This window comes from Arvicanthis niloticus, chromosome 8 (genome assembly GCF_011762505.2).
Source record: "Arvicanthis niloticus isolate mArvNil1 chromosome 8, mArvNil1.pat.X, whole genome shotgun sequence".
NCBI classification, from domain to species: Eukaryota; Metazoa; Chordata; class Mammalia; order Rodentia; family Muridae; genus Arvicanthis; species Arvicanthis niloticus.
The window spans coordinates 55,837,975-55,865,630 of record NC_047665.1 but is presented as its reverse complement, the minus strand read 5'-3'; the positions used below and the strand labels follow the sequence as shown (position 1 = coordinate 55,865,630).

Below are 27,656 nucleotides of genomic sequence, written 5' to 3'. Positions count from 1 at the left end.
GATAGATTTAGAAACAAAGGAAGATATCAGAAGCAATCCAGAAGGTTAAAAGTGGTTACCATTGGGGAAGTATGGGGTGGGGGCTTTCTTCATTATACCAAACCCTTCACCTGAATAGCATCTCACTAGGTATAGGATGGAAGAGTGGGACAATATCCTAGGTTGAAGGATTTTGATATTGATAAACAAAATTAGCCAGTGGCTTTCCTTGCCAGAACTGAAGGCAAGGGTGTAATTTTAATTTTTTTAAACCCTAATTTTTTTTTTTTTATTTTTTGGTTTTTCGAGACAGGGTTTCTCTGTGTAGCCCTGGCTGTCCTGGAACTCATTCTGTAGACCAGGCTGGCCTCGAACTCAGAAATCCACCTGCCTCTGCCTCCCAAGTGCTGGGATTAAAGGCATTCACCACCACCGCCTGGCATTAAACCCTAATTTTAATGATGGTTCTGAAACACTCCCTTTTAGCCACCACCCACCAGAGGTAGGGGAAAGAAAGAATATGAGGGAGAGGGAAGCAGACCTGTTTAGAAAGATTCTTTAGAGCAGTTCCCATCTCTGTTGTTAAGAAATCGGCAGTTCAGTTCACAGGCCGGCAGCTCGAAAACACTCCAGAGACATACCAGCAGTCCAGTTCGGTAGAGCTGGGATAGCAAACAGGAATCAGCAGTGGTGGCACTACCTAGCAGAGACAGCCAGGCCTCAACAGAATCAGCATGAGTCAGCAGGGAGGGATTTGGATTGGCAGGAATGCCAGGAATTCCTGGCTGTGCCTCTCTCAGCAAAGATCTGCGAAGATGTGAGACAACAAGCATTACACAGCTAGTTCTACCAGCAAATCAAGCTCAGTCTGCATCACTGTCCCTCGAGTCCTTTTTATACTCCCTCCAAACATCACTCGTACTCCATGTGTCTTGCCTCACCATGAGTCTGTCTCAGCTGACATCACTCTGCCAATCAGCAAGAAGCGGCAAGAAAAGCACACCACCAGAAGTTTTTGGGTGCATTTCTCTGTATGGAGTTCAGCTACACAATGCAGTGTAAGGCAGACCAATACATGGGTGTTATTAGTGTTTGAATCTTTCACCATGTGTTTGCTTTAATAGAACCTTTTCCTTCATGAGTCTGCTTCAATGAAATGTTCCTTCACATATTTACTTTAGCAAAACACCATCCAACACAACTGACTTTCCAAAGAACCCTCAAGTTTTCATTTCCTGAGGATGTCATAGAATAGGAGTAAAAGTCAAGGAAAGGTACCAGGAACCACTGTAGTGCACCTGGAGTTGGCTATGAAGAATGACAGCCTTTTATCTATGCTGTTTGAACAGCCCATGCATTACTTGGGCAGATTAAAAGAGTATAATATTAAAAATAGGGAGACCAATGCCTAGCCAGAGAACAGAGATGAGGAGGGTCTACACTCCACTGGGTTAATATGAAAGACAGAAAAGAAAACCAATGTATCTTGGTTGCTACTTGGACTGAGATTAAAGGGGAATTCTAGAACATTCCTAGGTTTCTCGGAAGAGATACTTTTCTCCAAAGTAGAGTTTATCAGGAAACTTAAACAGAGAAAACCCAGCCAAGTGTAGGGCATGAGATAGTGTTAATGAGGGGTTTGAGGTCTAACTATGTAATGAGACAGACATCCTTTTGTAAGTACTGGAAAAAACCTGAAGGTCAGGAGAGTAGGTTTAAGCATTGGAAAAGTGGTAAATGGTAACAGACACAGTAACAGGAGGGGGCCACACCTCAAGAAAGGAGTGGCCAAATGTATCAAGTGCCATAAACGGTTAGACGTGGGTCATGCCAATCTTTAACGGCAATCCAGGGGGTTGAAGAGATTTAATTTGTAATCAAATACAATAGAAAGGACTGAAGTGGAAACTTGTGGGTTCTTTGGAAAGTCAGTTGTGTTGGATAGTGTTTGGTTGGGGCAGACGTGAAGAAATGTTTAGCTGAAGTGGACACGGTAAAAAGCTAAGGCAGACTCGTGAAGGGAGGTTCCGCTAAAGCAAACACATGATGAAGGATTCTTTGCTAATAACAAGCAGGCAAGCATGTATTGGTCAGCCTTACATTGCTTAGTTGAGCTCCAAATGGACTCCATAGAGAGAAACGCACCCCTCGGTTTCTTGCTGCTTCCTTGGTCTGGGGCTGATTGGCAGAGTGATATCAGCTGTGACAGACTCGTGTGTTGAAGCAAGACACATTCTGAGGCCAGACCAGTGGAGGACCTGTGATGTTTAGAGGGAATATAAATAGGACTCAAGAGTGACAGGGCTGAGCTTGGCTTGCTGGCAGGGCTAGGCGTGCAAGGTTTGTTGGTCTTGAGTCTCCGATAATCTTCACTTTGCTGAGAGAGGCAAGGCCAAGAACTTCTCTTGGTTTCCCTGCTGGTCCAAATCCCTTCTGCTGACTCATGCCAATAGTGATGAGGCCTGGCTGTCTCTGCTAAGTAGTGCCACAACTGCTGATTCCTGTTTGCTATCCCGACTCTACCCAACTGGACTGCTGGTATACCTGAAAAATGTTTTCAAGTGGATTGAGCTACTGACCTGTGAACTAAACTGTCAATTTCCAGACAACACAGACAGGAGTTGCTCCAAAGAACCTTTCTAAATGGGTGGGTCCACTTCCCTCGTATCCTTTCTTTCCCACTACCTCTGGTGGGTGGTGGGCTAGAAGGGAGGTTAAAGCGTTTAAGAAGCATCATTAAAAATAAGCCTTGAAAAAAATTAAAGTTACAAGGGGCAATAAAAAAATGAAGAGATAGAGGCAAGGAACAGGTGATTCTGAGGAGAGGGAAGAAGACTCTTAAAAAGAACTAAAATTCAGCCGGGCAGTGGTGGCACACGCCTTTAATCCCAGCACTTGGGAGGCAGAGGCAGGTGGATTTCTGAGTTCGAGGCCAGCCTGGTCTACAGAGTGAGTTCCAGGACAGCCAAGGCTATACAGAGAAACCCTGTCTCGAAAAAACAAAAACAAAAAAAGGAGCTAAAATTCAAGGGTTTTCTCCTAAATGGGTTCTGCTAAAAGTGAGTGAGACTTGAGTATGTTTCTACACCTGTGTGACAAGAGATAAATAGTCTTAACCACACTGCCTGACAGAGTCCTAACAAACTATAACTTTTTCTTTACTAATTGCCAAGAACTAGAAGTAGTCAAGATGTCCTTCAACAGGTGAGTACAGTGTAAACTGCTCAAAGGAATACTGCTCATATGAAATTAGCTCTGAGTCTGGAAAGAACTCCTGTTAGCCCAGCACTGGAGGCAGAGGCAGGAGGAGCAGGAGTTCAAGGCAGTCTGAGTTATATTAAACTCTCACAAAAAGCAAAACCAAAGACAACAAGCTGTCAAGCCACAAAAAGATATGGATGAATCTTAAAAACAAAACCAAACAGAACTGTCACTACAGGCTGTGCTTAGGTGCAGTGTTGGAATTACTGACATGTCAAGCCCCGCAACACTAAATAAAAAAAGCCAGCCTGGAAAAATGGCATATGCCATATGATTACAATCATATGATACCCCAGAAAACACAAAATTCTTAATGCTAAACACATCAGTCATTACCAGGATAGAAGTGGGACTGGGTTTTAAAAAGTAGGTGAAGCAGAGGCTTTTTTAGAGTAGTGAATTGAATTCTGCATACCATGAGGAATACACAGGATTAAACATTTGTCAGAAGCCATTAAAACTTCACAGGACGTTCAATGCACTTTAATGTGAGTAAGTGAAGGCTGTGGAAACCCCACACAACAAATGTTAGTATTTTACACATGTAGAAAACCACCACTGATGGACAAGGACAGGGTCACACCTGGTAACAAGCTGCTGGCACCTTGACTTTACATTCTAACCTCCAAAATCATAAGGAAAAAAGAACTTTAAAAACGTTTAAACAGGTAAGAATGCATCATTTACTAAATGTTCCTATAATTTTAAGTTAACATAACTATCATTTCTATTTACCATTTTCAGATAGCTGGTGAGATCTGAACCCTGCAGTCTTTGTTTGACACTCACCAACATTCTGCTCTCATTTCCCAACACCACTGTTCTGAACTTCTGAGCAAAGTATGTTTGCCTAAACAATTTTGTTCTTTGGAATTTCGAGAAGGCTTTCTCTGTGTAGCCCTGGCTGTCCAGACTCATTCTGTAGACCAGGCTGACCTCAAACTCACAGAGATCTGCCTGCTCTGCTACCTGTGTGTGGAATTAAAGATGTGTCTCACCAGTACCCGGCTTGGCTAAATATTTTACCAAGTAACTGGGTCACCAGAATTTCAGTCTAGGGAAGGTGAGTTTGTTGCCAATCTTATTTGCATCTTTCAGGATTTGTCGTTTGAAATTCTAGCTGTCAATCACTTCTTGTCAAAGCAAGGAAAGACTCCTTGGTGTTTTTCTCAGCTAAAGTCCAAACCTAATGGAAGATGCTCTCTTAGGAAAGAGGAGTGAAAGAAAACTCTTTAAACTCAAGGTTTTCAAAAAATTGCAAACAGGAGATCTCGGACAAACGTCAGGGCCAGTAGATGCTCACTACGTGAGGAGGGCACTTACGGTGCCGGTGCCTGAGTTTGATTCTAGGCACCCACATGGTAGAAGGGAGTGTATAAATCCTCTCACCTCAAATCTCCTGCTGTAGCCTGTAAATTCGCCCTCCACTGTAAAGAACAACAAATGTGCATCACACTGAACCTAACCAGTTAAGATTGTCCTGTCTCTTGTTGACTAGCAAATTTTAAATCATTCCAGTCAGAAATTTATCACAATGCCCCCTCCTGCTGAGTATAGTAGAACCTAAAGGAAATCTTGACACTTGGGAGCTGAGGGACTAGGAACTCAAGATCATTTTCAGCTACAAAACGAATTCAAGACCAGCCGGGACCTGTCTTCAAAACGGCAAAACCAACCATCCGGTGAACAAAAATCCACACAAGAATTCGATAATAGAGTTAGGAATGATTTATACAATGACAGACAGACTAGTGGAATGATCATGAAGTTATGTTGTACTAATAAAAAGGAACCTCTTATGTCATTGGCATCCTCTAGCTGCTGCTGCTAAGAATGCTGGGAAATATCACTTAGTACAAAGGACCAGTATCATAAGGCCTAAGGCAAGCACTCAAGATGGCAGCTTGCACCTTCCCTGCATTAGAGACAACACAGAACTAGTCATCATGCAGCAGCTGGGTAGCTGGAAGCCCACAGGGCTATTTCTATTAATATTCATGCCTGCATCCATAGGTAAGGCTGCCATAAACTTCACAGCTGCTTTTGACTGTCCCAATTACAAAAGGTCCCAATTACAGAATTCTTTCACCTTTATTATTTAACCCAAACGCATACAATATGTACTCTGATCACAAAACTCATCTTAATTAGGTTTTATTATTGTTATTGTATGCATTCTTCCATTCACTTGTGTGTGCACTAACAGTTTCAGATTTTGTTGATATAGTCCCAAAGTAGCTGGGTGCTTACACTCGTAAGCACATTCTGGATCTGAGTTAAATCCATACTAAAACGAATTCCATGCACATATATTTCATAATCATCGCAAACCCTATAGTCTGGCTTAAACAGCAAACAGCTCAAGCCAGGTCACTTGGGCTCTTGATTCCTCAATCATAATTCAGGTTAAGAGTTTTTTCAGAGTCACTGGACTTCTCTACTAGAGAAAGCAAGCATTTTCACCTCAAGCAGAGGCTGAGATGACTTCATATTACAATGTTGGAGCAGCAGCTCCACAGTGTGAAGACTTTACCAGGACGGAAGAATGGATGATTTAATACAAACTCCTTCCTAACCTTCCTAGGCCTTGCAGTGCCAGACATGCAACACGGCCACAAGTCCCAGCAGAAACAATCAACAGAAGCAGGAGAGAGAAACAACCAGAGAGCACACAGATTTTTAAAGGATTTTTATACTATATTAAAAAAAACACAAAATAAAAAAGGGATCCATCAACATATATCTTAGAAGTCCATCCAAGAGTTTCAGTGTCCACCAGCCATGGAGGCTGACGCCTGTGCCATTGCTCAGTCTGCAGATCATGTAAGGATCAAGGAGGTGACTTTAAGTTACAATCAAACTTGTTCTGCTAGATCCAAGACCCTGAATTTATCCAGATTGTAGAAACATGCTTTAACCACCCGTCCACCAAAATACCTCCCGTTCAGATCAACAACAGCTGGAAGGCAAACAAAACAACACTCAGTTAATGCAGGAATCTCGAAAGACATCGAAACAAATAGTAGCTTTAATACTTGTTAAATTCTTTAACAGTAAAACAAACCTTTAATTGCTGATTCCACTCTCTCAAATTCTAAAAATATCCGTACTGCTTCATCATCAGGAGCACCAGGAATCTAAAATGGAAAGGATGTTTGTGCACACACTCTAATTTCAATTATTAATATAGATGTATACTCAGACACACACACGACAAAAGTGGTCAACCATCAAAGAAATAAATTGCTCATATCAAAAAATGTACTAATGTTTTTCTGAGGGTACTGTGTTAGGGACTGGGATCACATAACTAAAGCTAAGTCTGGAGGAAGCATGTAATCAAGTGTTATACAGTCAGCAGACCCAGGGTGAAGTGCCAGCAGCAGCAATGAAAGCTATTGCTACACACAGGACTGCATTTTCAGTAGCTTTGTTTAGGGGTCTAAGCCTTCCACAATATGGCTTCATGTCATGTATGTAAGCACGAGTTCAACGGGTTCTCAGGAGTATCCACCCCTTCCTCTGCCATTCCCCACACTCCATTCAAAGCCTGGCTCACAAGTGAAGGTAGCAAGGTCTTCTCCGTCTGTTTAGGCTGGCATCATTCTCAAGGTCTGCACTCATAGTCAACCCTACTAGGTCTACTAGTTTGTATTTCCTGGTTGCTTGTTATGTCTCTTCATCTGAACATATCCCTGAGAACACAAGACATTTCTGGTGTCTTAAATGTTCTCAGTACAGAATGGGCTCCATGAGAGGCACTAAATACTTGCAAAATGATGTAATAAAATATTTGCATTATACTAATAAATAAAATCTACATTTGTTTTTTACATTTAAAAGTAACACATAGCTGGGAGTAGTGATGCATGCCTTTAGTCCTGGCATTTAGGAGGCAGAGGCAGGAAATCTCTATGAGCTCAAGGTCAGCCTGCCTACAAAGGGAGACTCTGTCTTAAAAACAAAACAAACAAAAACCACCTAGCATTATGAAAAGGCTAACTGCTATGCATTGGCTTTTACAGGGAGGGTTTATAACCTGCCAATTACAAACTATATCAAGAGAAAAATCTCCCTACCTCAAATATCACACATTTCCCAACTTTGCCATATTTTTCACATTCTTCCTTGGTTTCAACTTCCAAGTCTTCATCGACCTCTCCTGCACCGACCATGTTCTATATACAGAGAAACAAATACAAGCATAATTTACAAATATCTACAGGTTTCAGAAATAACACTTTCTTTCATAAAGGCAAATGTTCCCTCCCCTCTACCCTACCAGAACCAGAACCTTGCACACACTGGGAAGTGTTCCAACACTGAGCCCCATCCTAGATGTGGGATATGTTCTAATTCCAAAAGACAAAATAGAAAATTCTGCCTCTAAAGTACTAAAGGTAGCATTTCTGTGAACAGAAAGGAAGCTTTGAAAAGTGTTACAGAGTATCTGTGCACCAAACACCTAAAAGGATCTTTCAGAAATTTCTAACCATTTTAACAAATTAGTTACTGCAGTCTCAATGTAACATTTTACTGAGAGGATAACCTAAAACCCATCTGTAAGGAGCTACCCAAAGGTATTATTTGCAAAAGTATCATTTTCAGTAATCTTTTCAAAAATTTATTGTTTTTTTATTTTTTATTTTATTTTTTAAATGTATGGTCATTTTGCTTGAATGTATGTCTGTGTACCATTTGACTGCCTGGTGCCCTCAAGAGGCCAGAAGAGGGTAGATCCCCGGGAACTGGAGTTATAGACAGCTGTGGACCATCATGTGGGTGCTGGGAAACAAACTCAGGTCCTCTGGAAGAGCATCCCATACTCTTAACCACTGAGCCATTGCTCCAGCCCATATTTTCAGTATTTTATAGGATACCAGTGTGACTTTGTGAAAGCCTGTAAAGACAGGTAGACGGGTAACAGAGAATCAAGGGACAGGTTTCTTTTACTTCTTACCCTCAGCAAGACCACTTTAGTAGGGCACTTAAGAATTTCAGTTAATGGATTTGAATCCGACTTCTTGGATGCATCTGTATCAAAACATGAGACACTATGATCGTTAGTTTTAATTGTCCTAATTAAATCTAGACATAAAAAATCTAGACATAATTAAACTTAGAGGTCTAGAAAGGCCTCTGAGAATGTCTGTGAGATATTATCTTAGTTACATTCAGTAAAGTGGGAGGACCCCTGCAGTTTGGGGGCCTAGACCACACAAGGCTGGGAAAAGTAAATGAAGACTAGGTAGTATGTATTCATTCATTACTCTCCACTCCCAACTACATGCTATGTGACTAGCTGCTTCAAGTTCCTGGTGCCCTGACTGCCCTCAGTAACAGACTGTAGCCTGGACTTGAATTGAGCCAAATGAACACTACCTCTCATAGTTGCTTTTGCCAGGTCACTTTACCACAGCAACAGGAAATGAAACTAAGAAGTGTTACTGAGTCCTAGTATAAGACTAATTCAATTACAATACCACTTTTATCACTTGTGTTCTAGAGTCATCTATAAAAGCATCTATGCAACCAGTCCCTGCAGTAAAAACATATTCTTCTTTGATATATGCACTTATGGTATTTTTCTGAAAGTTTCTAGCTTCTACCATTACCCACCATCTTTTGCTCATTTCATTTCCTGAGGGGCTGGCAGAGCACACAGTTTATAATATTTACTGATATCTCTTGTCTTGGACTAATAGCTTAGGTTGCTGGTCCAGACAATTAATCTAGCTACTAGCTAAGCTGACTTTAGATGCTATTGTAAACTAGGATCATCCTTTTTTTTTTTTTTTAACGTAGCAGCTAGCACTCAGGCAACTGGCTGTTGCTGAGGCTGGGCACCAACAGAACCATCAGTCGAGTTGTTACCATACTTTAGGAAAGGGAATTCAGATGAGCTGACTCTAGGCCTCACCAAATGTATGATCAGTAAGTAAACAAAAACCACATCTATACTGAAAGGAAAAAAGCCTGAGACTCACTGAAGGTGTGAACAAAGCGAACATAATTACTAAGTTATCATAATCACAAGCTATAAAGATTCTTTGCCTAATCAAAGTGGCTGGGAAATTTTGCTCCCACAAACATATTTCATGTGTGTCTTGGTTCTGAAACAAAAAGACAAGTTTCAAGGCTTCTTGGTTTCCTAAGACAGAAGTGGCAAACATGTCATAACTAGCAGTCACTGCTTCCCGAGGGAGGATGGACCATCCCTCAGGAATGAAGGACCCACATGCTCTATGAACTTACCCTGAGACTCGCCCTTCTCTGTGGCGTCACCCACAATGATCTTGCCGCCACGCTTACTGGTCTTCTCCACGGACAGTGCAGTGCTCAGCCCTTGCTCATGCTTCCCCAGTCCCTGACCTTCCCGGAAGCCATACTTCTGCATGATCTTATGAGCCACTGTACCACTGCGAGGAAAGGAAAAGGATCCTTAGATCTGACGTCATTGATACCAGAACACATTGGATCTATAGCAGCAAACAAAGAAAGCATCTGAAAAACTTTTTCCGGTGTTAAGGGCACTAATGGAATTGGATTCTTGGTTTGCTGCTTTCTCCAATAGGGCAGCAATTTACTCCTGGTGTCCAAAGGTCTCTAGGGTGTCCCCAGAGACACCATCTGCTTGGCTTTGGATCACAAAGCCCAGCATCCACTAGAGTCATACCTGCTTGTGTTCTGTAATTCCTTTCAGAGTTCCTTTTGAACAATCTATTCCAGGGCAAAGCAAACTCCTACAAAGGCTAAACTGTACTATATTGGAGCTCTCTTAAATACAAGTTAAAAATCCAATTCTTGTTTAAATGAAAATCAAACAAAGCGACCATTTTTCTGGTGAGCAGGAAGGACCAGACCCAGAAGCCCCTCCCCTTGCTTCTCCCTCCAGCACACTAAGACGGTGTGCTGGAACTGCATGACATTTGCACTGCTAAATGTGCTCTCCATAGTGCAGCTAAAATCGTGTGATTGAAGAAAGAACTGCCATTATTTGAAAAGTCCTCCTGCTGTTCATGAGGCCAGCTGTCCACTCCAGCTCCTACGTTAGTACCTCCTGAGAGTCCTCAGAACCTGTACTACAAACAGTATTCTGTTCAACATAATGGAACAAAAAATTTAGGGCAGTGGCACCTGAGAAGACTTTCACAGCATCAGAACACTAATACTCCTGCAATTCTAACACTCCAGAGACTGAGGCAGGTGGCCAAAGAATTGTGAGTCTGAGGCCAACCTGGGCTAAAAGGAGATACCACCTCCGAACAAACAAATAAAAATCCACTAGTCTTACTCAAATGTCAATCTTAAAATGGATTTTTCCCCTTACTATGACAAACACTATAGTTAGAATGACAAGTGTTTTTGTTTTGAGGGGAGTGTTTAGGGACAGAGCCAGGGTTAGTGCAGAGCAGCAAACCTTCCACCACTGAGCTGCATCTCCAGCCTACAGTTTCTTAAAAGCAAAGGTGTAAGACCACAGTTTAAGGCAAATGACCCATTTCCTCAGAAAAACCCAGTGCCCCTCACCCTTTGGAGATAACATGAACCATCTCTAATTCCTATGAGCTATTTTATTTGCATGTTATGAGAATGATGTAATTATCAGAAACTTCTCCTACATAGCAAAATGTGTCTAAACCATCCATGACTTATACCAGAAGACTGCTTTGTACAAACCCTCACTGCTTTGGAAAACACTCAGCATGGTATGAACACTAATACTTATAGAGCAACATGTGACCAAACAGTATTTCCCTAGAAATCCAAGTGGCTTCATTTTCAAATGGGGTCTGCCTATGGAAAAAATAGCAACCACTTCACATTGTTTCTCAGTCTCACTATGTAGCCCAGGCTAGCCTGAAACTACAACTTCTTCTGCCTCTATCTTCAAGGTGCTGGGATTGCAGGACTGGGCCACATCCCAACCTCTGTGTCTTAAGCCACTTCAATTCTCTCAGTTAGCCAGGACGCTTAGATCTTACCCCATGTTAGCAAGGAAGGAGTTGCTGGGACCCGTTGGAGATCTTGGTCTGTCTGGCTCCTCATACACTGGGGGAGGGATAGCAGCTTTGGAAGACTGTGATCGAGGTCTTGAGTCCTCTTCATAAGGAAAATCTCGGGGTACTGTTGAAGAAAAGTAAAGCAGGCTCACCACAGCTCTGCGAAAAACCCCAGAAGCTTCACTAGCTTCCACTCTCAACCTCAAGCTGATTCAACCTACATTTTTGTATGTTCTTTCTTCCCTGAAGAATCCAGCTCCTATCTGCACAGGCTTCACAGCCAGCAGGAACTGTTCTGACATTAGTTTTTAGATTCTCTCATTTGTGTCATGTGTATGCCTGAGTGTATACATAGACAGGTGGCTCATACTGGAAACCTAACTGTGGCCTCTGGGAAGCAGGAAACACTCTCCACAGGGGAGCCATCCAACTCCCCACTCTCAGCATTGTAACATCAATAAACATTATAAAACTAGCATTCAGAACAGTGAGCACATTGTTAATACTCATGTACTCTGCTGCCCTTCTGTCCCTATGTTTTTGGTTTACAGCACCTGTGTAGCTTTTTAAAAACCAGAAGTGGAAGAGGAGTCTTAGTTCTACTGGTCATATCCTCCCAAGCATCCTTTTTTACATCTTTCTGAAATGCTGCTCACGTGTTAAAGTACTCACTTAAATGACAACTCTTACTTGACTGTAAGATTTCTGTGTGCTCCAAAACTCTCAAGAGTCCCATAGCAAAAGCGTACTTGCTATAGACGCTAACTTAGCTAGCTGCACAGACCATTAAAACCCATCTTTGAAGTCAGGACCATATTAACCCACTTGTGCATTGGCATCAACAGGAAGCTTTAAAGACATCAGATACATAGGCCCTGCTTTCAGAAACTGGGCTATTGTTTGTCAGGTGCTTTGTTTGTACAATATATAATCATATTCTTAAACTATCTTCCTTTAAAACATAATAAATAGTATAATGTGTATTAAAGAACATTGGTGCTGAAATGGTGGCTCAATGATTAAGAGCACTGGCTATCATACAGAGGGCCCAGGTTCAGTTCCCAGCACCACATGGTGCCTCAGAACCTTCATAAATCCAGTTCTAGGAGATACAATGATCTATTCTAACCTCCACAGGTACCAGGTATAATGCAGGCAAAACACTCATACACATAAAATTAGAATATATAAGTATTTTCAAAAGATTATTGATGGCTTTGTACTGGTTGTTTTTGTGTGTCAACTTGACACAAGCTGGAGTTATCACAGAGAAAGGAGCCTCCCTTGAAGAAATGCCTCCCTGAGATCCTGCTGTAAGGCATTTTCTCAATTAGTGATCAAGCGGGGAGGGACCATTGTGGGTAGTGCCATCCCTGGACTGGTAGTCCTGAGTTCTATAAGAAAGCAGGCTGAGCAAGCCAGGGGAAGCAAGCCAGTAAGCAACATCCCTCCAGGGCCTCTGCATCAGCTCCTGCTTCCTGACCTGCTTGGGTTCCGGTCCTGACTGTTGGTGATGAACAGCAATGTGGAAAGTGTAAGCTGAAGAAACCCTTTCCTCCCCAACTTGCTTCTTGGTCATGGTTGTGCAGGAATAGAAACCCTAAGACAAATTGGTACCAGCACAGTAGGGTGACAACCTGGCCATGTTTTTGGGAAGGACTGTGGAAGGACATTGAAACTGGACTAGAAGAATCATTAGGTGTCAAGAGCTTTGTGGAATGTTCTGTCGGAGCTTGCAAGATAATGTCGAAACAGTGCAAATGATGGAGGCCTGGCTTGTGAAATTTCAGAGAAAAGATTAAAGACCTATCAGGGCTGTTGCTGTTTTGATTGCGAAGATTCTGTGGTTTTGGTTAACTGGGGCTGAAGAATTAGCTGTGATTAACAAGATACCAGAAGATATGCAAAACCTTTGCATTACTGGGACTATAAATGTTGGTTAGCTAAGAAATTACTGGTAATTAAGAGACTAGCACCACTGAGGTGAAATCTTCTGGGAAATTTTTTCTGAGTGTACAAAAAAGCTGTGTTCCAGAGATAGCCAAGGTTGTACCTTGTACTGAGGCTGGACTTGGTAATGTGTAAGAGTCACTCAGATGGTACTGGTTTTGAAGGCATGAAGGGGTCATGAAGAGCAGCTGAGGCGAAACACTGTGAGAGGCTATGGAAGGCCACTGGTGAAGGTACAGCCTGTTACAACTGATGGCCCAGGGCTGAAGGGGTCATGCAAAGGAGTTGAGGTTTGGCATCATGAAGAGAGCCTATGAGAGGCTACTGGTGAAGCCTAGTTACAGCAGAAGACAGCAGTGTTTTGTAGATAGATGCCTGCACCATGAGATGATCACCAAGAAAGCTGCAACCATGGAGTACAGGCAGCTGGAGCCTAGAAGTCAAACTGTGTGCTACAAAGGGCGGGGCTGGAGAAGTGACCCAAGCTTTTGGAGGAGTCCACAAGATCGTGAGTGGATCCCAGACGTTGGAAGATTAGAGCTTGATTTCGCTTTTGATTGTGACTGTGCCCTGATATTTTTCCCTCTTGAAGGAAGAAAGTATTTTAGTGAAGGCCACAGTTAAGGCACTTTAAACTGTAAAAAGACTTTGGATTTCAGAAGAGATTAGATATTTTAAAGGGATTGAAATTTTAATATGTAAGAATTTGTACAGACTGTGGGACTTTTAAAATTATTTAGATCTTGGGGATGAATAAGAAATTAAGGGTTGAGGCTTAATAGTGACATTTATGTGTCAAGTTGACAAGGGGTCAATTGTACTGGCTGGTTTTCTGTGCCAGCTTGACACAAGCTGGAGTTATCACAGAGAAAGGAGCCTCCCTTGAGGAAATGCCTCCCTGTGATCCAGCTGCAAGGCATTTTCTCAATTAGTGATCAAGGGGGGAGGGCCCATTGTGGGTGGTGCCATCCCTGGGCTGGTAGTCTTTGGTTATGTAAGAAAGCAAGCTGAGCAAGCCAGGGGAAGCAAGCCAGTAAGTAACACCCCTCCATTGTCTCTGCATCAGCTCCTGCTTCCTGAACTGCTTGACTTCTAGTCCTGACTGCCTTTGGTGATGAACAGCAATGTGGAAGTGTAAGCTGAGTAAACCCTTTCCTCCCCAATTTGCTTCTTGGTCATGTTTTGTGCAAGAATAGAAACCCTGACTAAGACAGGCTTTTTATTTGTTTTATTTCTGTCTTAGGTGTATGAGTGTTTTTGCTGCATGTATCTCTATGTACCATGTGCATGCATGGCTGGTGCCCATGAAGGACAGAAGGTGTCAGATTCCCTAGTACTGGAGTTACACATGGCTGTTAGCCACTATATGAGTGCTAGGAATTGAACTTGGGTCTCCTGGAAGAGAGCCAGTGCTCTTAACCGCTGAGCTATCTCTGCAGACCCAGCCAAAGTTTAGGCATGGCTGCACACAAAGCACGGGACAAAGCCCAGTCGTACCTTCCAGGCTTTAAAAGAGCTCCAGGAGAGAAGTGACAGTGGTGGGCATGCTTAGCAATACAAGTAGACAGATGCTGCTCAGTCATGCTTTAAACCTCAGTTACAAAATCTGTTGCCTATTTGAGATTTGTTAGACAGGCAAAACACTCATACACATAAAATTAGAATAATAAATATTTTCAAAAGACTATTGATGGCGTTCAGTTTGTTTCACTTACTTTATTTTTGTTTTATGTCTATGAGTTTGTTGCTTGCATATATTCTTCTAGCATAAGCTAGCCTGGAAAATCACTATATAGCACAGGCTATTCTTGAATTTGAGTACTTCCTTCCATTGTCCCTCATGCTAGTCAAGGGACATGAGCTATTATTTACTATTGCTCTTATTTACTTCAAATGAACCTATCATAAACATGAAACCTTGATGAAAATAACAATAAAAATGAAGTTATCTTCTTGTATAAAAATCTCCATTTCAGACTGGGCACTTAATCCCAGCACTAAGGAGGCAGAGGCAGGCAGATCTCTCTAAGTTCAATGCCTGCCTGGTGTACAAACTAAGTTTCAGGACAGACAGGGCCATGCAGAGAAACTCTGTCTTGAACCTTACCTTGCAAAGGAAAAAACAAAAACAAAACAATTAAAAAAAAAAAAAAAAAAAAAAAAAAACCAACAACAACAACAACAACAATAAAAACCCAAACCAGCCCTATATTTCCGAGTCTGGTATTAAAAAGTCCCAAGTGTGGGGTTGGGCATGGTGGTACATGCTTCTAATCCCAGCATTCAGAAGGCCGAGTTCAAATCCAGGACAGCCAATACTATACACTTGAGACCTTGTTGCAAACCAAACAGAACAAAGCAAAGCAGCAAGCAGCAAGGGCCACTGTGACTTCAGGGCTGAGAACCAGGCTATTTTGCTCAAAACTCAGAAAACTAGAGATCCAAGCTTAGGATCTTCACTGTCTGTGTGATAATAAGGTAATAAAAGAAAGAGATGCACATACATTCTTTGTCTTTCTCTACAAGAGAAGTCGGTGGGGCGATGGCAGCTCCTCCCATACCTGTGAAGACACAAGTACCGTGGTTAGCAGTATATTTTGTTTCCAATTGAGAAAACAATCAGAGAATGAATCTGAAGAAATGGAGTAAGTCCAGTTCCCTGTGATGCCAAAGCCACTGCCCCACCAAGCACGTGCCCGACACCTTGGAGTATCAGTTCCAGCTCTTAGGATACATTAAGGCAGTGCCACCAATCCTGCCATGTCTGCTGGTTAGATAATATAGACACAAACTGAAAGACATGACAACTAGGGTATCATGAATAGACTGTAATGAATTCTTCATTATATGAATCCCAAAATTCACAGTGTCCTGGCCATCCCTCTAGCACTTTGGGAAGTCGCAGAAGGCTGTGATTTCCAGCACCAGGAGACCCTGTATCAAGTGTCCCAACCAGATGTATTGTGACTTCATCAGTGGAACAGTAAGATCAATTGAAATTGGTTATAAAACCATGCTGTATCAGCCCAAAATGTTTCACAAAAAAAATTAGAGCCAGTAGAGACGTACTATCATGAACAGACTGGGTGGCAAATATTAACAAGAAAAATAGACCTAAAGAAAACCTTAAATTTCTTAAGAGATATTTTTAAATAGACATTTAAAAAGTCATTTTCTGTTTTGATTGTCCAGACTGGCCTTGAGCTTGTGCTCCTGTTTCTACTTACAAAGTGTGAGACTACAGGCACACACCACTGTGCCCACTGGTAAGTCCAAGCCATAGATCAAGCACAGTAACAGAATGACAACAATCACTAACAATTACATTAATATACCAACGAAAGTCTGTGAATGCGGGGCCTTTCAGCACATTCTATTGGAATATTCCATATTTTCAGACTTCAGTAGAATATGAGCAACTAAAACCTTGAAAAGTTTAAAGCCATTGAGAGAAGGTAGGATTACTGTGTACATCACAGGTAGAATGCTGCTAGTTCTCTGTCAGTTACAAGTTCAAATACAAAGCTTCTCACTGAAATTGCATACTTTCTGTTATTATTTAAGGGAGGAAAAATTTTTAATATACAAAAAGCACACTTTACAAAAAAGATAGCAGTCAGTTTATGAGCTGGTAAGATGAGACTTGAAAGTATTCAACACAGAAAAAATGTTAATCAAACTCAAATCGTGGCTAATATCATGCATCAAGTTTACAACACTACCAGACACACGGTGCATTCAATAAACGTTAACATTATTCTAAGAAAAGCAATGGAACTGTAGTGGTGTGAACCTGTAATCTTAGCATTCAGGGGGCTGAAGCAGGAGGATGGTTGTGAGTTTAAGGTATGCCTGGGTTATAGTTTCAGGGCTCTATAATAAGATAGTCTCAAACACTACTACCAAACTAAAAAGTCAACAACCAAAAACAATACAACTACATTTAATTCATTCATCCATATAAGTACTAAGATTTTTACATCATAATCTTGTTATTTTCCACTTAGCAGATACTCAAAATTTAAATCAGACCCTACAATAGGCATTAGCATAAATCTGGGGAGAGTATTACTGTCATAAAACACAATTGCACATACAGAAGTTACCAAGTGTCATGACACATAATCTTTAGGTTTTGTGTTTGAGACAACAAATTACAACGAGGGCTTCAAGCAAATAAAAAATCCAGGGTAAGACCAAAGTGGGCCTATACTATCCAGAATGTACTGTCCCCAAGACTCACTCCAAGCTAACAGATTCTCCTCAGAGCTGTGAAGGTCTCAGATGCTAAGGCAGCATCTGTTTGGTAGTAGACAAGTAGAGGATTCTGTCAACTAAGCCAGCAAAGTCCCAGCAAGCACACCACCACGAAGCCACAAGATTATTCTGTCGTTTAAGTACCATTAGCTACTGCTTGTAACTGCTGCTAAGAATGTATTTTAAACAGAACCAACCCCCTTATCACACAACAGCAGGTAGACGGGACAGTCCACAGCCTCCAGTTCGGACTCTGATCTCCCTGCTCTCAGGCAGCAGGTGACATGAAAGAGGCTTGATGGATGCTCAGATGCAGCCAAGTTAGTGACAAATGGTCTCTGGATGTGGTGTCTCCCCCTCCACCCAGGGCTGGTTGGAAATGCCCTGGGTTTGACAAGAGGCAAAAGATGATCAGAGTGGAGTGTATATTAAACAGCACAAACCAAAGCCGCTATGGAACGTGGACTGGTGGAATCTAGAGCACTGGCCCAGGTTACCCAAACCACTGTGAAATGAGCCACGTTCACAGGAAAGGGAAAGCAAAGCCTGGGGCAGCCCCAAGTCTAAGGCGAGCTTGTCTACGCTCACGCCTTACTTCTTTTCCTCCGCTCTCGCTCATAATCTTCATCCTCATCAGAATCTGGGTCTGGTCGTCTTGAAAACCCACTGGCTTCATGTCTGTCTTTACGCCTCCTGTAATGACAAAATTACAAATGGTTACCACAGATAAATTAGGATAGAACATGAAGCTTAAATGTCATTGTGACTTCCTCTTGGCAAAACAATACAAGACAAAGAAACAAACAAAAAGCCCAAAGAGAAAAAAAGAAAAATGTTCTTTGAGTATAAAGTGTTAATTTTTATATATATTCTGGGAATGGGTACAACAGAAAAATTTAAAAGAAAAAAAAATGAACAACTTTCACAGATACATGGGTATAATTCATAGGAAAAAATTTGACATTTAACTTTTGATATTATGGCATATGATTTCAGGAACTGGGAGAGAGGGAGAAAAAACTATAGTCAGGATTTAATATATAAGCGAATAAATTAAATTTAAAAATTAAGAAGTAAGTCCTATTACCTATAATTTTAAGTTATAAGTATTATAAATATAAGTAAATTAAAAAAAAATATGTAATTTCACCTGGCTCAAAAATAGGAAAGGAAGCCAGGTGTAGTGGCCCAAGCCTTTAATCCTAGCACAGAGGCAGGTGGATATCTGCATTTGGTCAGATCTACAGAGTGATTTCTAGCCAGAGCTATATAGAGATGGCCTGTCTCAAAAAACCAAAACCAAAATATAGTAAAGGAATAGCATTGAAATACTGTAAATGTGATTCTAGCACTCACAAACCCTAGAAAAAATTTCAACAATGGTTTCTGCTGTTTTGATTTTGAAACAGGGCTGGTCTTAAATATTATATAGGTGGGATTACAGGCATGCACTACCACACCTGGATACCAGGGGGTTTTCTAATTCATGCAAAGAAATTATCTCAAGTGTGCTATCAACGTGGGATGGGACCAAAACTAAGTAAACTCTTGCTGACTGAAACAATAACCTCAGGCCTAGAGACAATACTAAAATTCACTTTGTAATGCACACCGACTGAAGACACTTGCTCCCAAATCAAGATGAAGCTTACTTTTCTCTTTCCTCTATTTCCTTCTGTCTTTCCAGCTCCCGCTGCCTCTGCCGCTCTTCTCTCTGGCGCTTCACCACTTTCTCATAATCGTTAGGAAACATAGGGTCATATTCATCAGCTAAGGGGATCAGAACTTCCCCTGCAGAAAACCCACTGGGCACAGGGTCCTGAGAAAGTAAAAACACCTAAGTGAGTACCATCTCATATCCTGCAGGGTTATCATAGAGGCAAAGGTCACAGGATGAGGCGACAGAGGCCTTCCAGATTGTCTAAGGATCCTGTTTCCTAGTGAGTCAACAAGTGCCTACAAGGCCCCCCTTACCAGATGGCAGCACAATCTGGCAATTACAGGAAAGATTATGTACAGAAAAGCACTGACAAATATAATATCTCTTAAGTGAGGTTTAAACTGTCACAGTCATCATCGGAATGACATCTGTACAAACATACATGTGAAAATGGATTATCATTTTCCAGACTTCCCTTGCTTTCTCCAGATAGTGTCTCACAGAGCCACAAACCAGAGAGATAGCCAAGGATGACTTGAACAACTCCTAACTAGGCCTTCTGCTTCCCTGGAGCCAGTCCTATTAATGATATGCAGCATTATGCCCAATTTTTTTATTTTTAATGCCCTTCTCTAAAATGAATTCCAATATTGTTAACATACAATTAGAAATAATCTTATAGTTTACATTAGAAGAATTAAGTTACAGGTAATCTACTAGAGGCAATCCACTGAAACCACTAAAAATGATCATATAGGGGCTGGAGTCATGCATCAATAATTAAGCGCACTGACTGCTTTTCCAGAGGACTCAGGTTTCACTCCCATCACCCATATGGTGGCTCCCAACTGTCCCACCTCCATCCTACGGGATGCATCTGGACAGGCAACAGGCACACATGTACTACACTGAAGGATGCAGGCAAAACACTCACACACATAAAAATATGTTTAAATGACCACATAGTTCTACAGTTTTGACAAGGATGGATGGACAATCACTAAAAACAAAATAGAGAGCTGAAGGCAGAAAAGTTACAGAAAGATATTCTAAAATTATGTAATTTTATAATGCCTGGAGGGTATGTATGATTGAAAAGATATGCTTTTCTTTTTTACCCATCTTTCATTCCAACGTTTCCATAATAAACTATTTTAGGTAATAAAGGTTTTGATGGTGATAAAGTAAAACTTGAGTTGAAGGTAATACTAGGTTTCAATGGCCTATTGAGGAGACCCTCGTGTGGAGTTGAAGATGGTCAGTGGTTAAGAGTGCTTACTGCTCTATCAGAGGACAGCATCCACACAAGGTTCACAAATGCCTAACTGCAGCCCTAAGAGATCGAATGTCCCCTCTGGCCTCCATGGGCACGCACACACAAGAAAAGTCTTATAAAAAGAGGAACATACATATAAAATAAAAGTGGCAAATACTTCAGACCATAGATGGGTACAGGCTTACCTTCAGCCCAGCCGCTACATGAGGTGGCGTGTCAACGATCTGTCGGTCATCCGAGGAGCCTCCTCGCTTCAGGTCGATGACTGGAGCGAGCACTGTACTTTGCTTTGTCCTTTGGCTCTTACATCAGAAACAAGAAAAATACACCATACTTCCAAATTAGAATTCATGCTACTTACAACAAAGACCCTTTTCTGGTCTCTGTAACAAACCTTAGGCTGTGATAAAATCAGCCTGAAAGCAGTAAGAGTCTAACACAGTGTTCTTACTGTTTTCTGAGGGGCCTTATGGAACCCGGGCTGGCCTCCAGTGCCCGGTGTGGCTGGTGATGACCTTGGACTCCTGATCGCCTCCCTCCACATTGCTGAGTGTTGGTTGATAACCAAACCCAGGTTATACACAGAGGATTTAACATAGGACTTCCTGAAAACTAGGCAAACACTCTACCAACTGAGCTACATCTTCATCCTCTTTTTTTTTTTTTTTTTTTGGCTTCTTTTAAAAAGTACAGATTTCTCCTACTTTTCTATAAAGTTTATGTGACCATTTTATGGCTAGCCTTAAACTTAGAGATCCACTTCTCTGTCTCCAGAGGGTGAGTCCTATCCTACTTCTTTTAGAATGATTACCCTAAACCAAATAAAAATTGTTCAGTATGTATGTATGCACACACGCACACATGCTTGGGTGTGCATGTATACGTGTGAAGGTGGGGTCTCTCCTTCCACCATGGGGTTCTAGGATCAAATCTGGGTCATCAGGCTTGACTCACTGAGCCATCTCACCATCCCTGCCAGTTTCCTAAACATCCTTTTGATTTCTTCATCTTCAGCAGTCCCCTTCTCTGACACTATCTCCACCTTCTTTGTTTTTTCTCTGGGACACTGTTATTATAAATGCTGCTTATTCTACATGTCTCCTTAACTTATATTTCTATGTTCTTGCATATCTAATACCTGTTCAGATTGAGGTTAAACCTTATAGACAAGAATATCTCACAGCAAGCTGGTGAACAACACCAAATTCTCAAAAATAAAATACAAATGAAACCATACCTTCATCTTTCAGATACAGGTAAATTTTTTCTCTACCAAATTTTTACGAGTTTGTTGAGTGCTCTGAGAAATTTACTGAAGAGCCCAAGAGAAACAATACAATGTAGCTTCACTTTCTCATAAGAAATCAACTACCTAGAGAATCCTCAAAATTGACTTCAGGTTAGCAGATGATTTTTTAAAGTAATATTCCATATTGCCTGATTAAAATGTATTTGCAATCTCAAGATATTTGCTAATAGCTGACATTAAAATATTTGCACAGTTGGGTGTGATAGTCCACACCTTTGATCCCAGCACTTAAGAGGCAGAGGCAGGTAGATCTCTGAATCTGAGGCCACCTTGGTCTACACAGACAGATCAAGGCCACATTTTGAGATCTTGTGTCAAAAACAAACATAGAAACAACAAAAAAGATGTACTATTTCAAAGATAGTCTCATGTCTAATAATTCCCACCTATAGCACGCCGAGCACGTTCACAAGTATCAAAGCCTTTCTTGGTGCACACTGTGGCTCTGACTATTCTGCAAAGCTCAGTTCCAAACTTCCTACAATAAACTGGCTGGGACCCAGCCTAGACCAGAGACTATTAGTACTACAGATAGCAAAGCAGCATCGGAAAACAGTTCGCAGTTGGTCTCAGACATACTACAGTCTAAAGCCAGTCTCATGGCTGAGTTGAAGTCTACTTTTCTTCATTCCTACTCCATGAAATAGTCCTGCTGTTTCCAAGAGCCAGGAGAAGTAATCAACTCTCTACCCCTTTCCCCATCCACTCTTTCATATTTATCTAACAAGGAGGCAAACGAGGAAGCTTAAATGGAACTGTTCTCACAGAACTCAGTGGACTTTCCCACTGCTGCTCTGGGCCTGCTTTTACCTTGGCCTGAGTGAGTGCTGCCTTCTTCACCTGGAGCTGGGACTGAAGAAGCTTGAAGTTTTTGGACCAGCCTTCAGTTTTTGAGTCACTGGTCTCCACTCCCAGGTCATCATATAGGGACATCTTTTTGGTTTAATGCTAAAAGACAAGCAAGGGCATAGACTAAATAACACAAAACAGAAGCAAGTTATGAATGTCTCTGTGTTAAAATAGCTGCACCATGGACCCTGCTGTCACAAAGGCACAGTTCTTTCTAATCTGCAAAACTATACCTAGGCACTATTTTAAAAGCAGTCCTCTAGAATTTTTCTTTTAAGATTGGTTCTCATGTAGCTCAGGCTGGCCTTGAACTTATCACAAAGATGAGGTTGGCTTTGAATTTGTGACTCCTATACCAATTGAGTGCTGGGAAATGCCACTATGTCCAGCCTAGAATTAATTCTCAATCTAAAAGACTGTGGTGAACTGATTCATGAGTAAAATCCTTCAGTTAGAGAACAGATAATGAAGTAAGACAGAAGCTCTCTGTTTGGGGCATTATTAACTATAGAAAGATCCAGGTGCTAGAGAATGGCTCAGTGATTAAGAGTACTGGTTGCTCTTCCTGAGGTCTTGAATTCAATTCCCAACCACCACCTGTAATGGTGGCTCAGAACCATCTATGAGTCCCAGGAGGGTCAAGGCTGTTACAAATAGAAACCCTGTCTCAAAATAAATAAAATCCCTCACAGGTGTGTCCAGCCATTGGGTTTTAGTAAATTCCAGATGTATCCAAGCTGACAACCAAGAATAACCATCACAAGTCTACCCGTTAGCTTGATGCACGACACAATCGTATCTTATACTCAGGGCCTAATGATGACGTTTTACAGAATCATTTATTCCTCTCCATGTGTAGCTCTGCCATCTCTGACAGTTTAAATTTCCCATCCATATTAACAAGACACCAACAGGCCACAGCTATCAAAAGCAAACTAACTAGAATAATTTGTAACTTAAGCAAACGGTAGAGCAGATTTCTCTACTGTTCTCAAAGACTTGTACAGTGGTCTACTAAAGTGAACTATTCCCTGTTGGAAGGATGTGTGAAAAATTCATATGTAATTAACAAATCAGGGGGACAATGAGAACCCATATGGTAGGAGAAAAATGATTCCCGTAGGCTGTCCTGTGATTTCCACATGTGGCTTGTCCTTGAACCCCTAATCTTCTGCCTGCACCTTCCAAGCACTGGAGTTTCAGGCATATGCCACCCTGGGCTAGGTTACTCGAATTTACTAAAATTTGTTATCTCGAAATGCTTACAACTCATCCCAGTATGAACTCGTTCCCATGATTTAAAAGAGCCACCTGTTGCAGAGAGACAGGCCTCACCTACTCTGAGAACAAGCAGAATTATCTAGGAAATCATACTTCCCATTCTTATATACCCTTACCAATAAGAATTTATGTCAATGGTCCGCCCTTCCTGACTTCTCAATGGATGGTCAGGATGATCAATCGCCCCTCTAAATCCCTCTTCATCCCCTGTCACCGCCTTAAACTGCGGGATACTCTACAGCGCTTCTCTGCTGTTGCTTTCCCACTTCCTCCTTGGTGCAGCCTTTCCACTTGTTATAAAACTCCTCTAAACGGAATAAACATCGGCTCCTCTTCCGGTCTTTCCAGCTTGTAATCTGGTTCTTCAGATCAATCCAGGCCTGCGTTTTCAAACCTGCTTCTTAGAGATCTAACCCCTGGAGAAGTATCTCACTGAGCTTGCGGCACGAATTCACAGCACAGCTGGTCCAAGCAGAAGCAGCTCAAAAGCTAGCGGAGGGACATGAACGCTAAAACTCCCCTTAACACAGGCCTGAGCATGCCGGGGGTTACAACTGTCTCTCTGTCCAGGTAAGACAACGTCCTCAACCCTTACTTCAGGTGCTCTGGAAGGAAACAAGTTTTAGGGTTTGTTTTTTGGCCTCTCTATTCCCGAGGCCCGACGCACTCTGGGTTACCGGGATCTAGCGACCCAACAACTTGGTCTGGATATGGGCCATGAAGAGGAGAAAGGTACGTTCTCTACTGTCAAGAGGATCGGGACAGGAGGAGGGAAGATCTAGGCGGCTGGGTGGAGCATGGTAGGCTGAAGGAGCCCACCGCGGAGGGCTGGGAACCCCCGGGCAGCTCGGGGTGCAGCGCCCGCATCCCCGCGCCCCGCACGGCGCGGCCTAGAGCCGCGGCCTCGCGTCCAGCGCATCCGTGAAGGCGCGCTCACTCGAGTCTCCGTTCCGGATCAGACCGCCTGGCAGGGCTGCTGAGGCGCCACTCACCCGGCCTTCCGAGACGACTGTGCCCATGGGCCACGGCGGCGGCAGCGCGGAGCCCGGCCGCCCTGCGCGGAAGCCCGCCCACCGCCGGAGCCCGCCGCAGCGCCGAGCCTCCACGGAGTCCGCAAAGTGATGCACCGCGCGGGGTAAGAGAGCAGAGGCTGCCGGGAGTCCACGTCTGCGCCTGCGTGTGACTCGCGGAAGCAAGGCTGCACTGCCCGGCTCGCACTGCACCCTGTTGACCGGAGGACTACACTGCATCTTGTCTCTGCCGGCCAAGAGATGGCGCCATTGGCACAAGGTTTCGAGAGTCATGAGTAGGAGCCGGGAGAATCCCCTAATGGGCTCCAGTTATTCATTCCCAGCCACTCCCTTATATACTAAATGGTGGAAATAAATCTCTGCAGGCGAGATGTTGCAGAATAGCATTGAAAAAACACACTGAGCTAGGTCTTCAGAGAAAGAATGTAAACACTATAGACCTTGCTCGCTTGGAATAAAAATTAAGCAAACGACAAAAGAAAGGTCAGAGAAACAGGATTTTGTGTAAATGTGTTTTCCACATCTTTAGTTGCCTGTAAAACTTTTTTTCAAGCTATAGCTGGGTGGTCGTGACCCACACCTTTAATCTCAGCACTTGGGAGGCAGAGAAAGACAGACAGATCTTTGAGTTGGTTTTGTTTTTTGTTTGTTTGTTTGTTTGTTTCGAGTCAGGGTTTTTCTGTATAGCTCAGGCTGTCCTGGAACTCACTCTGCAGACCAGGCTGCCTTGAAATCAGAAATCCACCTGCCTCTGCCTCCCAAGTGCTGGGATTAAAGGTGTGCACCACCACTGATCTCTGAGTTTGAAGCCAGCTGGTCTACACAATGAGTTCTCGGACAGCCAGGACTCCATAGAAATCCTATTTGAAAAACAACAATAACAACAAAAAAAAAAAAAAAAAAGGAAAAGGGGAAAAAAAGGAAAAAATTCAAGCTAATAAAACTATATTAGTCAGGGTCCTCTATAGTTAGAGAACTTACGGAATGTCTCTGTATATTAAATTAATTTATTACAATGACTTACAGTCTGTAGTCGAACTAACCCAGCAATGGGCAGCTGTGAATGGGAAGTCCAAGAATCTAGTTGTTGCTCAGTCCCACGAGGTAGGTTGTTTCAGCTGCTCTTCTGTATAAACTGCAATCTGAAGAAGTAGGTTCTGTGGGGCAGTGGTGGCGCATGCCTTTAATCCCAGCACTTGGGAGGCAGAGGCAGGCGGATTTCTGGGTTCGTAGGCCAGCCTGGTCTACAGAGTGAGTTCCAGGACAGCCAGGGCTATACAGAGAAACCCTGTCTCAAAAAACCAAAAAGAAAAAAAATGAAGTAGGTTCCAACAGATGTGCTGGCAAGTAAGTGCTAGCAGGCAAAGAAGAGCGAGTGAATCTTCTTTTTCCCAATGTCCAAGTTCCATACCTGGATCTGGAACTTACTTTGTCCCAAACTGGCCTTGAACTCAGAGAACTGCTTGCCTCAGTCTTCTGGGATTAAAGGTCTGTACTACCTTACCTGGGCCTAAGCTTTTCATAGACACCATGTCTCATGATCTCCATGTCAAGATCTGGATCAGAAGCCTGTGTCTTCCAGCCTCAAGATCCAAATCACAAGTATGGCCTCCATTTCTGGATTGTAGTTCATTCCAGATGCAGTCAAGTTGACGACCTGAAATAGCCATCACAAAAACTGTGGAAGATTAGCTGGACCTTACACAAGCAAACACACCAACATCGTAATCTGATTTACAAGAAAGCATTCAAAGAATTCTGAAAGTCTGAAAATGCAAGACTGAAAAAAAAAGTACCAGTTTGTGGCAGATGAACATAAAGGAATCAGATAGCAGCACTGCATGCAGGTGGATTTCTGGACAAAAGATTAAAGTGACATTTTGTAACACAATTCCTGTTGAAGGGAAAAATAGGAAAAGCTATACATCAAATAACAATCTCATTATTCATCACAAACACTATAAGAAATAATAAATAGGGGAAAGGAATTAACACATACACACACACACACACACACACACACACACACACACACACACACTGAGTTTTTGTTTTTGTGGGACAGAAGAGAGCAGTTAAGAGCACCGGCTGCTCTTCCAAAGAACCTGAGGACCTTTGTTCACTACCCAGCACATACATGACAGCTCGAAAACATCTATAACACCAGTCCCAGGGGATCCAATGGCCTCTGTGAGCAACAGACACACAAGTGGTGCATAGACTTATATGCAGACCAAAAAATAAAATAAAATAAAATATATTTTAAAAATTGAGGTTTTAAAATAAAGTCAATTTGGTAGATCTACTATTACAGGCTTCTTTTTGGTTTCTTTTGGTTTGGTTTGTTATTTACTGTTTTTCTGTGGGGTGTTATTTATTTGGGTTTGGGTTTTTTTTTGACAGGGTTTCTCTGTGTAGTCCTGACCACCTTGAAACTCACTCTGAAGACCAGGCTGGCCTCAAACTCAGAGATCCGCCTGCCTCTACCTCTTGAGTGCTGGGATAAAGGCTTAAAACAAAACAAAACAAAACCTTTGTTTTATTCTATTTCTAGTTTCATAGTTACATATTTCTAGATACAATTTCTAGTTACATAACCTCTTAGCTCAGTGAACTTGTAAACTTTGAAGAAACAGAACGTTTTTATATGAGAATTTTCTTCTTCCCATTGGGAGGAGGAACAGTATGAGAGAGGAGAGCTGCAGAGGCAGCATACATGGGAACCCAAACACAAATAAGTTCTGTGAATTTCCCCAGCAATATTCAGCAGCCTGGAGTGGTGACAGCAGAAAGAAAAAGG

General features: G+C 42.2%; 1 protein-coding gene and 1 long non-coding RNA gene across 4 annotated transcripts; one reads left to right on the top strand and one right to left on the bottom strand.

Annotated features, from left to right (window-relative positions):
• Positions 1-5,914: 5,914 nt before the first annotated feature.
• On the bottom strand, positions 5,915-24,959 carry Rbm17 (RNA binding motif protein 17). 2 transcript variants are annotated; one of them, XM_034510720.2, is made up of 12 exons: positions 24,818-24,959; positions 22,506-22,643; positions 20,572-20,688; positions 19,103-19,269; positions 18,046-18,143; positions 15,698-15,754; positions 11,226-11,367; positions 9,496-9,659; positions 8,201-8,274; positions 7,320-7,418; positions 6,305-6,377; positions 5,915-6,199 (listed from the first exon to the last, which is right to left on the bottom strand). In XM_034510720.2, the coding sequence occupies exons 2-12, from the start codon at positions 22,626-22,628 to the stop codon at positions 6,096-6,098; spliced, it is 1,218 nt and encodes a 405-aa protein (XP_034366611.1). In that variant the 5' UTR covers positions 22,629-22,643; positions 24,818-24,959; the 3' UTR covers positions 5,915-6,095. The 2 variants fall into 2 exon arrangements, with proteins under 2 accessions (XP_034366611.1, XP_034366612.1); XM_034510721.2 differs by lacking the exon at positions 24,818-24,959 and adding an exon at positions 23,942-24,188.
• LOC143443351 (uncharacterized) lies at positions 24,270-27,146 on the top strand. Of its 2 annotated transcripts, XR_013112261.1 has the most exons (3): positions 24,363-24,395; positions 24,482-24,557; positions 24,785-27,146. It is a non-coding gene; the product is annotated as an uncharacterized LOC143443351 (long non-coding RNA). The 2 variants fall into 2 exon arrangements; XR_013112262.1 differs by lacking the exon at positions 24,482-24,557 and having other exon boundaries at positions 24,270-24,395; positions 24,785-24,947.
• The last annotated feature ends 510 nt before the right edge of the window (positions 27,147-27,656 follow it).

Excerpts from the sequence above, each read along its gene's own strand:
- Rbm17 (XM_034510720.2), bottom strand. The coding sequence starts at position 22,628 with ATGTCCCTATATGATGACCTGGGAGTGGAGACCAGTGACTCAAAAACT. Across the intron at positions 20,689-22,505 it reads CAGCACTCACTCAGGCCAAG|AGCCAAAGGACAAAGCAAAG; the intron begins GTAAAAGCAGGC and ends TTCTGATGTAAG. Across the intron at positions 6,200-6,304 it reads AGTGGAATCAGCAATTAAAG|CTGTTGTTGATCTGAACGGG; the intron begins GTTTGTTTTACT and ends TTTGCCTTCCAG.